A 12,226-nucleotide genomic window follows, 5' to 3' on the forward strand; every position below is an offset into this window, starting at 1 on the left:
AACATTGCTAAATTTATGCTCACATAGTTAATAGAAAAAGTTGAAAACAAATGAGCTATGAATGTAAAAAACAGTTTGACACGCTGGATACCTAATTATCTTCCCCTTTCATGAATATTTTATTAGCAACAGAGATTTTTATCATGATTTGTCTGACTTTATCACATAATCTGTCAAATGTAGAAGAGTCATTTGTCTTCTGCCTATACCTCTAATGATGTGTTGTGCCATAAAAGCCTTCATTATGGCTCTGGAGGAGGAGCATACATTAGACTGACTGACAGATAATAGAGAGTAGACAACTAGGAGAAATCACCTCTTTCTATCGCATGTGTGCATACTGATGGAAGAGGATATCCACCCTCAGCTGAGTACTAGACCAGGCCTAATGGTCATATGTGGAGTTAATGAGGTTTAACACACTTTAAATAAGAAAAAAAAATCCACTAAACCCAAGGGAGACATTGAGTCATCTCACTCTCCTCAGGATACCATGGCAGGCAGTGGATTAAACTGTATTGCTCATTTTGTACCACACAGAGGCAGTGTTTGCTAATAGAGTGTGATATGTGTATTTTGTTGCTGTTACTACCTGCAGCCACCAGATGGGGGTATTACACAGGCCATTACAAAGTGCGCCTAGCAAACCTGAAAGTGTATAAATGTTTTATGAGATGCAAGTATACATGTCTACCCAGCAACATTGAGTAAGGTGACATCAGAAAAAATATATACCTACACAGAGCTGCAGATTTGAAAATATATGCAAATCTTCATCTACATAACACACACACACACACACACACACACACACACACACACACACACACACACACACACACAGACACACACACACACACACTGGCATGCAGCGTCCCTATTTCACCCAGTACTAGTATGTCAGAGGGGGAGGCAGTGGGAGACTATGACCTCTCAGGCCCGTAAGAAGATTCCTCCTTCTAAGAATACTCTTTCCCTGCTCGAGATGTGGATGCCTATCATCAAGTGTTCATTATGGACTAACTATTGTTTTGAAAAGGAATAGATATTATCCCAAACCATATAATCTGTAAAGTACTGGCACAGGTGGTGTGTTGACATTCATTGAAACAGGCAGATTTTGCTTCTCTAAAAATGGACTGCAGTGATGCAGTGTAATGTTATTGAAAGACACAAAACGCTCCATCGTGGTGGTAAGAAACATCCTTTAATGATTAAACTCAAAGTAGCTTTGGTAATATCAAGAGCATTTGGAAGTTTAGGTGTAAACATGGCATAGACTACTCTGTAGCTTAACACAAAACAGTAAAGAGGGCAGTTGTCATTAGAGGCAATTTCTTCTAACTGAACCCATGAGCATCGTGCTAAAACCACAACAGAATAGCTAGTATAGGCTACAGTAAGTGCTGAATTAAATACTCTAATCCAACACAACATAGCTCTGTTTTGGCAGGATACAGGATCTCACTGGAAATGTCAAGTGGAGGACAGACGTTTGCTTACAGTGTTCAAAACACGTCCGTGTCCTCTGATTTCTGATGCTGTGAGTGACACTGTTGACGCTGAAACACTAGCTGCATGTTTTGAATGTCTGGCACAGGGTGCCAACCGTCATGCCTTTGCCCCAGTGTGTGTAACACAAGTCACATAACAGCATTTGCAACCACAATGCACAAGGCAGCATGTATGAACACATACAGTAAGGTAGACTTGCTCTGCTAGACTGTACATAGGAATTTACATGTTGCATGCTGCATCTCAGTTGTGTTGCACTCATATTTATGATCCATCTCTTAGTTACAGATTTATCACTAGAAATGGTTCAGATTCTGTTTTTCATATCTTTTTTCACATGATGTTTTCATAGCCCAGAGATGTGTGTTTCACGTTTTGCAGACAGGCAGCTTAACAGTCAGTTCAAACTCTGCATGCATCAAGTGTTAGCATTAATCGAATCCCTTGTAACAGTGGAATACACAATATGTATTATGTGAGAGTAGTTTTATTGAGTAAGTGACTGTTTGAGGCTAGATTGTGATTGACAAATGTTATGCACAACATATAAACAGTGTTTTATACAGTAGAGGAGAAAAACATCTAGACGTCAGTGGGCAGAGACTGCAGCATGTCAAACTTCAAGTATGTGAAACAGACATTTGTATCATCACTGCAAACCTCTCTGTCATCTCTCACATATTGAGTTAATACTAAATGTTTTTTCCCTTATCCTCTCGTATTTTCTTATATGGCTTCAACTCACTTGTTGGCATTTGTTTCTAGTAGTGTTAAACTTTTTTTCTTAGGCTATAATGCCCCACAGTGTTAATTTATATGGTATTCTACTCAATAGGCAAATTGGCTTATTTGAGACTTTAACAGTCATACACACAAAAGTGAATGCCAACATTAGAATGAGGGAAAAAATATCTAAAATAAAGCTCATGTAGTAAGTAATCAAGTAATTTAACTGTGATTGAACTCTTAACAAAATAATGCAAAATAATACTGACATTCCAAATGACTTTTGATTTCATCAATGCACCACCCCAAACTTAATTATTCATTTTATACAGTAGCTGATGAGGAAAAAAATCAGACACTGCAGTGTGAAATAGGCTGTGTTCCCTAAAGAAGCAGTCAGGTACCATGTGTATAAGTGTACCTCTGTCTGATTCTCACTTTATTTAATGGCAAGCTGTTTGACTCTAAATAATAACAAAGTAATTGTTGTAAATGTTGGCTATCAGTAAGAGGAATGATAAATACATAGCACCATCTTTTGTTGAAAATAAGAAATAGAAAAATACTGAAAATAAAAACACTCAAACTTGCAAATTCACAAATAGAAAAGGACCAAATCTATATTTGATGGCTATGCTACATCCATGGATGTTACCACTCTTTTTGAAAAGCAAGCCCATCAACAAAAAAAAAAATCTTTCTAACCGTTCTATCATTATACATGCATTTTGGTTAATATACTTCAAGATACTTTTTTTCATTTTACTAATTCTTTGGCAAAAAAACAAAAGAAAACACAACAAAATAGCTTCTAATTATTTCATCATTACAAACAAACACTGAGGCACTTAATCAGCTAAAACAAAGCTCATACGAGTATCCGTTGACAGAGCAACACAAAAAACTATGTACATATATGTAAAAAGTGTTATAAATAGGTTTTAAACCATAGATACTATATACATCTTTGAACTGAGACAGTATTGGTTGATTCTGTGTTGGTTTGGTTGTTGATTTTTGGTAATACCCCCCTGCACACAAACATCCCTCACTGTGATCTGGGTTTATAGGCCTGGTGGCTTAATGGGCCATTTGTACTCAGGCATCCAAACTTATACTTCAGAGGGGGACTGATGACACTTGCAGTTGGGCAGGGGGTTACAGGGAACACTGGGATGGAGTGATGGCTCATTCTCGCTTTCTCAAGATGACATAGATGAGTCCGCTGATCAGCGCCAAAGGGAAGGCCACCCACGCCAGGATGTAGGAGTAGCCAAAGGAGTATGTCTCCATCACCCAGGCCGGACTCATCACCGTATAGATGATGGCTCCGCTCATCACAAACAAACCTGCAGGAAGGGGAAAATGAATGGTGAATAATGTTGGCAATTGTTCAACCACAAGATCATGTTTCTCTGCAGTATTGTGCTCTCTGTCTTGTGTCCTGAAATGAACCCTGTCTAGCAGAGAGGGGGCGGCGAGCAGGTCAGTGTTTCGCAGAAGGCAACCCCCTGTATTACATCATAGTGTTTCATGTTTACTGAACCCCAATCCAGCCTTTGCGAGCCTTTCCTGCTCTGCCCACCTCCTTGGTCCGACATGGCGTGATCTGTTTGTCAGACCCCCGCACCACCAGCCTTCCTGACATTTCAACTTGTGCAGTTGGCAGCATGCCCAGTGTCATTCCTGTTTGGCTGAGTGGGCACCTGGGTGCCAGGCAATGTGCTGGCACACCATAGAGAGCAAACCTGGGATGTTGGAAAGGGCTGCCAAGAGGAGACACAATGGACTGGCAGTGGAGCCTCTCTCTGGCCAAAGGGCATGAAGTACAATGGACAAGTGGAGCATTAAACCATTAGTTACTGGCACAGATGCTCATAATTTAATTCTCTGCCTACAGAAGATGCAGAGTGAGCATCCACCATTGGTTTGTCTGTGTAGATGGATTTGTTCAAGTTGTGTATTTTCAGACTAATCAAGGATTGCTGTATTAATTAAGCACATCGTAGAAGTGCTGAAAATACTATTAATTTAGTTAATCAACAGAAAATGGATCAACAACAATTTTGTAAGTAATGAACTGTCCTCAAAATTAAAATGTTGCTTCCTTAATCTGTTTTATAGTTTTATAAAGAATTTGTAATGAAATAAGTGATAGTCAATTCTAGAAAAACTACAGATAGCCTGATAGAGTGACAACTGGATCCAGTAAAAAACCCATTTTAGATCTTGTGTTGATACTAGCCAAAAATATACCAGTGCAATGTCTATTTGATCTCAGTTCTGCAGTTGAGTATCAGTTGTGTTGTATGCCAATGGATTTGTGAGGGAGTATCAAGGGGGGTGTACTCACTGGCAAGGATCTGGAAGGTTCCAGTGAGGAAGAAGCGTCCACCCTTCTGCAAAGTGAAGAGCTGGCAGAAGAAGAGAAAGAGGGACAAGCAGCTGAAGATGATGGACAGGATCATGAGTGCCTGGACCGCCTGAATCCACTCTGCAAGAAGAGAAGGGAGAAGGAGATTGTTCTCAATAAGTGACCATCATTAGCCAGAAAATAATACATATATAACATTGATGGTAATAGGAATGACAAGGAAAACAAAGGTACCAAGCTATAGCCTCAGCCATGTTTGCTTCTGGGAATTTGTTCTGGGAATGGATCCATAACAATGAGACCTAGGTATCCTGTTCCTAAAAGCTCTGTGTGCCCCTCACAGCAGGACCTATAACTAAATGTACTGTATTGATCTTCAGAGCTAGTCCTCTAAGGCCAGGCTGCAGGAGGCCATTAACCCATTAGACACCTGTATCGACATCTATCTGTGCTATCTATCTATCTATCTTGGTGTGTGCTTGTGTTTTTGACTGTTTGTGTGTCTATGTTTCATGTGTGCCACCATGCCAGGAATCCCAGGATATCCAAGCAGGGTCTATTTCTTGTCTGAGGGCTATCCATGCTGCCTTCCTGCTATATTAGTAGTCACTCTTTCCCTCTCTTCATCAGTAAATCTATTTTTCTTTGCTTGTTTTTAACTACTACTATTATGTCTTAGTGCTCTCCTTGCAAAAAAAGCCAGATTTTTTAAAACATGTGCTGCCATGTGACAAGATGCTTGAAGTGCAACCTCAGTTTGTCAACCTCCAACCTCATGGCCTAACCTAGCATCAGTAAATATTCTTCTGACTCTATAAAAAGTGGATTTTATGTCTCCACTTGTATGCATGCCACTGCTCAACTATGACAAGATGTGTTTCCTCTAATGATCTCAGGCGTCTGTGGTTTATTGATTCTCTTGCATTATGTAAATCAAAGACATGTTGTGTTTTAATGGGGGGCAACTTACAACATGGAGAACAAGATGCATAATTTATTGCTTACAGCTCATACTCGCAAGCAAAGAGGTTCAGTAACAACACAGCTTGCTTTGTTGTGATGTTATGATTTTTACAAACCACATTTTAACACTACAGGCTGAAAGCTTAATTTCCTTTTCACTTATGTAATATTTTTCAATCAGTGCCATTTACACAGAATTGTGCACTTTTCCTGGAGAGACACTAACATACATCATTGTTATAGATTTAAAGGGAAACTGTATATTGACTGGTGTTGGGTTACCACGCTGTAGTCAGGTTACCCACCATAACAGTGGTGCAGTATGTCCTGATGAACATTGGTTCAGGGATGAGACATGGGAGGAAACATGACACGCTCAGCCTATTTGCTGTAAATCTCCCTCCATAAAATGCAGCCAGCAGAATACCACACCGGAGCAACAATTAGATTCCACAATGATGATACTGTTTTCAGATGTTATATAATACTATGTGATACCATTGTGAGAAATGGGCAAAATGTTCCATCTCTGTACTATGAACAGTGTTCACCTATTTATAGGTGATACTATATACAGACAGTATATCAGTGCTTTCTGATAAACAGACACACTTTCCTCTTTCCTTCCTTCACTGACCACCAGTTGGAAAACATTGACATAAGGCATTTCCTTTCAAGAGGCGCAGTGATATTCAGGGCTCAGAATATCACTGAAATGCAAGTATGACTCACATCCAATAGCTTTGACGGCGGGGTTTATCATTGTAGTATTACAATGCAGAAACCTCAAATATTTTCACTGTAATTCCAAACAGGAAGATAACTGTTGACGTCTGTTTCTGCCTTCTATTTTGAGATCCAACAACCCATTCTGCCGACAAGTAGTGCACAATAAAAATAAAACTGGCCGACTGTTTACCCTGCTATGTTTATGTACTGTAGGCCCATGTGTAAGGGGGGCAAGACCAGAAGACATTCTGCCTCAATAGCTAAAATTAGAGCAAGTAAATTCTATGAAGTAATTTTCCTGGCTGTAAGGACATGATGTTGAACTCAAGCTCAGCATGTGATAACTGTGACATGAATATCTCTCACCCTGGCGTCATCAAAGCCAAACACCAGCCAATATTTTTTGTATCCAAGGCAACGACAAGGGGAAACTCATGAGTTTCAGATCTGCCCTAAAAATAACCACAATTATGATCACTTCACCTTCTCAAACCACAAGAAAGAAGGGACTTGATTGCTCAGCAAAGTTTAAGAAAGCCCTTTTGAACGCAGGCTTGGCCCCCACGTGAGAACTGACCACTATCCTCCATCCCCCTAAGCCAAAGCACAGACCTGGGCACACGCACCGTCTTAAATAAACACTGTGCGTCAGTGTGCTAATGAAAGCAAGTCAAACAAACTGGCTGCGCCATCCAACTACCTGGCAGAGTATGCAGGCACTGCTGCCCTGACAAAACACACGCTGGCTGAGCACTTCATTCTAGAGAAATGACATCACCGAGCAGCTCCTGCACCACTGTGATGGCACATTTAGTAGAAAAACATACAGCTAGTTAACAATGATCTCACGTGAACTTGTTGCTAAATCATTCATTTTAAGGCAATGGAGATTTGATTAAGTTGTCTTCAAAAGTAAAATGATCTATCATCAATAATCAATGATCAGTGTACTTCTGATTTAAACATGTAAGGGTGGCTGACTCTGTCTAAATAAATCTGCAGCTGCTGCCTTAAATTGTCCAAATGATCCCTGCAAACTAACACTGGACACTATGATCTGACACTGGGCGTGACCCATCATCAGCATGCTATGTTCCGCGTGAGGTAGTCCAAGGTCTCCCTGCTTTCAAACATTCACTCACTCACACTTACACACATACACACACACACACGCGCACATAGATCTAAAACTTTAAATACTCTAAGCGGCCCCACCCTGGTCCACAACTCCCTATCCCCTGTTACTATGGACTTCGAACACGAGACCTGAATATGGACATCACACCACGACTATTTATACAGTGGCAGCCTATCAGCTAGCACTTCAAAACAGCACTGCCACATTCTCTGCCCTAGATGGCACCAGAATCCCAGAGGAGCTGTGACACACCCACATCAGCATGATAAATGATGGATTTCAGCAAGTCATTTTCCAAAGTTTGAGTCCTCCATGGATATCAATGCAGATAGTTTAAGACAGTGTTTCAATGCTGTTAGTCTTTTTAGTTGAGAATAACCCTAACCCTAAAGGAAACCTAAAGATTGACTAATATGTGAAAAAATCCAGAAATGCATTACAGCTTCACAGCAGAGCAATGATTAACATGTCCAGTATTTGCTATTGTTCTGCAAATACCACTAAGTAGGTAGTTAACCTTGGCAAATAGTACAAAGTTAAGCAGGTGTCTGACCTCCAGTGGATGCTGGGTCACAGTGGTATCCTCCATTGGCAGTAGAGCAGTTTATCCAGAGGTCTGAGGAGCCAGTTTCACTTGAGGCCCATACCTGTTGTCAACAACATCAAACTTGATTAGTAATAAGCACCAACTTGATCAGAAAAAGTTTATTTGGCATATTTCATAAGGAAATCATGTTGCATGTTTACTAATCATAAATAAGTGTCTAATTATATATATTTAAAAAAACAGAAGTGGTGAAATATTTCTACCTGGAGGAATCTTTCTTTATGTAAGCCTCAATAGTGAATTTTAATTATGTATATATTTATTTTTATTAATAATAATCTTCAGTTCCTTTGAGAATTGGTGACTTAGCTCGTGATGAATATAATTGTGTCTCTACATGTTATGCTCAAAAATGTATTGGAAGGATTATTTTTTTAAAAAAAAGAAAAAAAAGAAAAGAAAAAGGAAAACACAACAGTTTTACTCACACTGACGATTGTTGACACAAACAGGAGAACCAGAGCAGCTACGTGCAGGAGGATGATTCCCAGTAGTAGGAGCAGCATCTTTACAGGTCTGGACAATAATAAGAAGAGAAGACATTCTCTGTCAGTGTGTCTGTGTGTGTGTGTGTGTGTGTGTGCGTGTGTGCGTGTGCGTGCGTGCGTGCGTGTGTGTGTTTGTGGATGTCAGATTGGTGGGACATGGGTGTGTCGGTGCAGCAGGTTTGACACGGTCAGATTTTGAGAAATTTAATCTGGATCTGTCTGTCAGAAGTCAGGGTCCATGTTTACTCAGCATGTCAATTATCTATAGTAATCAATAATAACATCCCATTTAGTCATTAATAATATAATGCATGTGGCGGAGTAGAATTTAGCAGCAATATTGAAGACCAGATTAAACTTTGCAGCTGATCTTGAAAATCGCCTCATTTATAATTCTGTCTGTTTTTTGCGAGAGCTCGTCTCACATTTCTGTTCGTTTGAACTGGTTTTATATCGTCGGATTGTCGGTATGTGTCATGTAAAAAATGAAAATATCAGCAATGACTTCATCTCTAGAGGATATTTTAAAAGCGATGTAAGAATCACATAAAATAGAGAAGTCAAGTAAAATTCCACAGTGTCAGTATATTTATCGAAAACAAAATCTTTAAAGTTTTGATTGTCAAATAAGTTTAATGACAAGCTTTCTGTAATGACAGCTCGTGCGCGCAACGGAGCGGTGTGACTCCCAACTAAAAGCGCGTTTCCTTCATTAATCCTTCAAGACAGACTGTGAGCGTAGCTGAATGTATGAAAGTTCAGAGGAAATCAAAGTCCACTTACTTCGAGCAGAGAGCTTTTTATTTCCACAAAAAAGAGCGGTTCAGGCTTGCAAGGAGTATAATCAAGTTTTCCCAAAAGAGTCCAACAGCGATAGTCCCTCAGTTCTCAAAGTCGCTCTCAGACTAGATTGATGCCAGGCTGACGTTCTGTTATAAAGTGTCTCATTATGGAAGAACAACGCCCTACGTGCGTCGCTGCGTCATGGAGTGACCCTCTGGTAAACAGCCAAGGTTCCCAATATAGACGCGCCATGCGTAATAGCGCATGGGTTGCCTTAGTTACCAGTGTATGTGTAGTGACCTGACTGATCATTGTTTTTGCTCTTGTGGTAACGGAGCGCAGCTATCTGCTTTCGAGGATTTTCTTTTCTTCTTCTCCTCTCGGTTTCCAGCTTTTATTACAATTTGTACAAATTACACAGCACTGCGCTTTGGAATTCTATTTTTTGGTGTTACTTGCTCTGTTTACCTATAATTTAAGCATAGTAGAAGTCATATCCACTACGCATTTTTAGATAATATATATTTTAATATGTTACTAGTTATCATTAAATCAGAACATTTTGACATAACACTCAGCTTGATAACATGTTCGACTTGACTCCTAATTTCATTTTTTTTTTAATTCTTAGCCAAGCAGGAATAAGGCTTTTGATTAATTACGTTTTTGTGTCTGTAGTACTGTACAGTAAGGTATTTTGGCTTTCTGCCTAATGGGATATTTCTCTGTAAACTCTTCTTTCCGTTGCCTTGGCAATAAAAAACACAAACATTGTTGTAATGCAGTGTAGTATGGGTCTTTCCCCCCTACTAACCATGTAGTGAGCCTCGTGACTCACTGTTTGTGTGAGAGTGTGGATGGGTATGCCCAGCGTACCACCAGTAAGTGATAGCATCTGGGGCTCTCCTCTGTTTGACATGACTCATTTCTAGGGAAGAGAGATAGTGTTCCACCCTAAACAGGGACTACAGCCTCTGTTTTTAATGTGCATGTAAAAGTAGTGTAGTGAAGTTGCAGTCATATAAATATGGCCGTTGCAATGAGTAGAAGTCCAGGAAATACATTCAGGGAGTCTTAAGGTGGTCAAAATTGTCAATCATTTAAAGTATGAATTGACCCTAACCCTAACCCTGGTTGACATTACTCATTTCTCTCTTTTAGACATGCATGATAAAAGCATAACTTCCAAATGTGATGTTTGTAGTTTGCTGATAAAACTGTGACTTGAAATATGCCTGCAAGTTATCAAACCTATATTCCTTCACTTCTAGAAAATGTCTGTCTCCAGCTGTACAAAAAATACTGGCTTTCCTTGAAGGACAGCACAGTATGAGACACACACTTCGCTCCTCATCAGTGGGCTGGTGGAGGAGCTTAGAAGCCGTCCGACCTCAGATAACCCCTGTCAACATCCACTCTCTATTCCTCATCACTTAGCTCACACTTCCTGGATGCCTAGCCGTGAGTTTCTCACACACTGGCATGAAAACGGAGGCCTTTCTGCTGTGCTCATGTCCACACATGCACGAAAGGGACAGCTACAAGACCAGATCACAGACATGAAGTGCAGCTCTGAGTGAGAGGTTGGTGGCTGCTCACTTATCAAAGTATCCGACATTCTTGTCATTCTGTATTGAAGTGCCTCTTTGTCTGATATGATTATCTGTTGTGTACTTAACCTTGTGGAACTCTGTTGTTTACTAAATCATCAGAGAGAGAGTTGACAGAATGAGCAACCAGGCTTTAACTCTTATTGTGTGAACTGTGAACTGGTCAACAGTAAAGGTTTACAGTAACATGTAGAGGGGAAGTCTTGTTAAAACTTTGCAGTTCCTGCGTAGGAGCTCCCCATTCCCATCCCTTATATGTCAATGTTTGTAAAAGACTGACAATCAGTGGGCTGGGTAGACATGGGAGTGTTAAGTTTACTGCGTTTGTGAAGCCGGGGTTGAAGCCAAGCTTTCTGGGGAGAGCCACATAACAAACATTCAGACCGAGATACTGAATAATGTTACATCTGGAACAGTGTCTAACGTTTCACCTCCGTCGTTAAGACTGCATGACTTATCTCCAAGTTTGCGCGGCAGACAGTGAGAGTGCCTTCGGCCGGGGGGCATGAAGCTGGAGAGTAGACGTGATTGAGTTACAGTAACTCCATCCACATACCAAGACAGAAGAGAGTGTTAAAATAGATGTGGCTATCATGAGTGGTGTTCCTTTTTTTCCATTAAAATCATTTCTAAAATCTATAAAATACTGAAGCTTTTTAGAGATTGAAAAACAGTACTCCCGGTAAAATGTCCTTGATGCAATTTCTGTTGATTTTAAAACAATGTGACAAGCTGCCTCCTTTTACTTGATTGCATTATTTGCAATGTCACTGATCTTGGCTTGAATCACTTTCCATTAGCTGTAAACTGTGTTGAATAAGTGGTTTATACTTACAGCAGTTATTTTTCAGCTTGACTTAGAGACAGCGGATCCAGCTGATGCTCCTTACAGGTCAGGGGGAAGGCCTATCTGCGTCACAGATCGACCACTAGGGAATGGACCTTTCTGCCCTCTATGTCAGGTTGTGGCAGCTGTCAATCTAAGGTGGGGTCAGTCCTTATGTCCCCTCATCAGCATGTGAAGGGTTGTTGTCTGTCGGTCCACTGTGTTACAGTTGTTTAATAGCTCTCCTCCTACTGCAGCCCTCTTAGAGTCGGACTGCCCCTTTCTCAACTCACATTGGTCTACCTAACTGTTTACAGACCTGGCTAGTCCAAGTATTGCATGCACAAACGCAATAGTTTGTAAGTAGCCTACAAGATGAGTGCACATGATAACTACAATAATAGCAACAGCAAATACTTGCAATATTAAGCGTGCAAATTGTACATGAGTCGTAATGAGTAAAAGCT

At 40.3% G+C, this 12,226-nt stretch overlaps 1 protein-coding gene across 1 annotated transcript; it reads right to left on the reverse strand.

Annotated features, from left to right (window-relative positions):
* Positions 1-1,185: 1,185 nt before the first annotated feature.
* Positions 1,186-11,897, reverse strand: pmp22b (peripheral myelin protein 22b). Its single transcript, XM_053341170.1, has 5 exons — positions 11,769-11,897; positions 8,481-8,568; positions 7,999-8,092; positions 4,595-4,735; positions 1,186-3,590 (listed from the first exon to the last, which is right to left on the reverse strand). Exons 2-5 carry the CDS (start codon positions 8,556-8,558, stop codon positions 3,430-3,432), a joined length of 474 nt encoding a protein of 157 aa, XP_053197145.1. The 5' UTR covers positions 8,559-8,568; positions 11,769-11,897; the 3' UTR covers positions 1,186-3,429.
* Positions 11,898-12,226: the final 329 nt, after the last annotated feature.

This window comes from Scomber japonicus, chromosome 20, assembly GCF_027409825.1.
Source record: "Scomber japonicus isolate fScoJap1 chromosome 20, fScoJap1.pri, whole genome shotgun sequence".
NCBI lineage: Eukaryota > Metazoa > Chordata > Actinopteri > Scombriformes > Scombridae > Scomber > Scomber japonicus.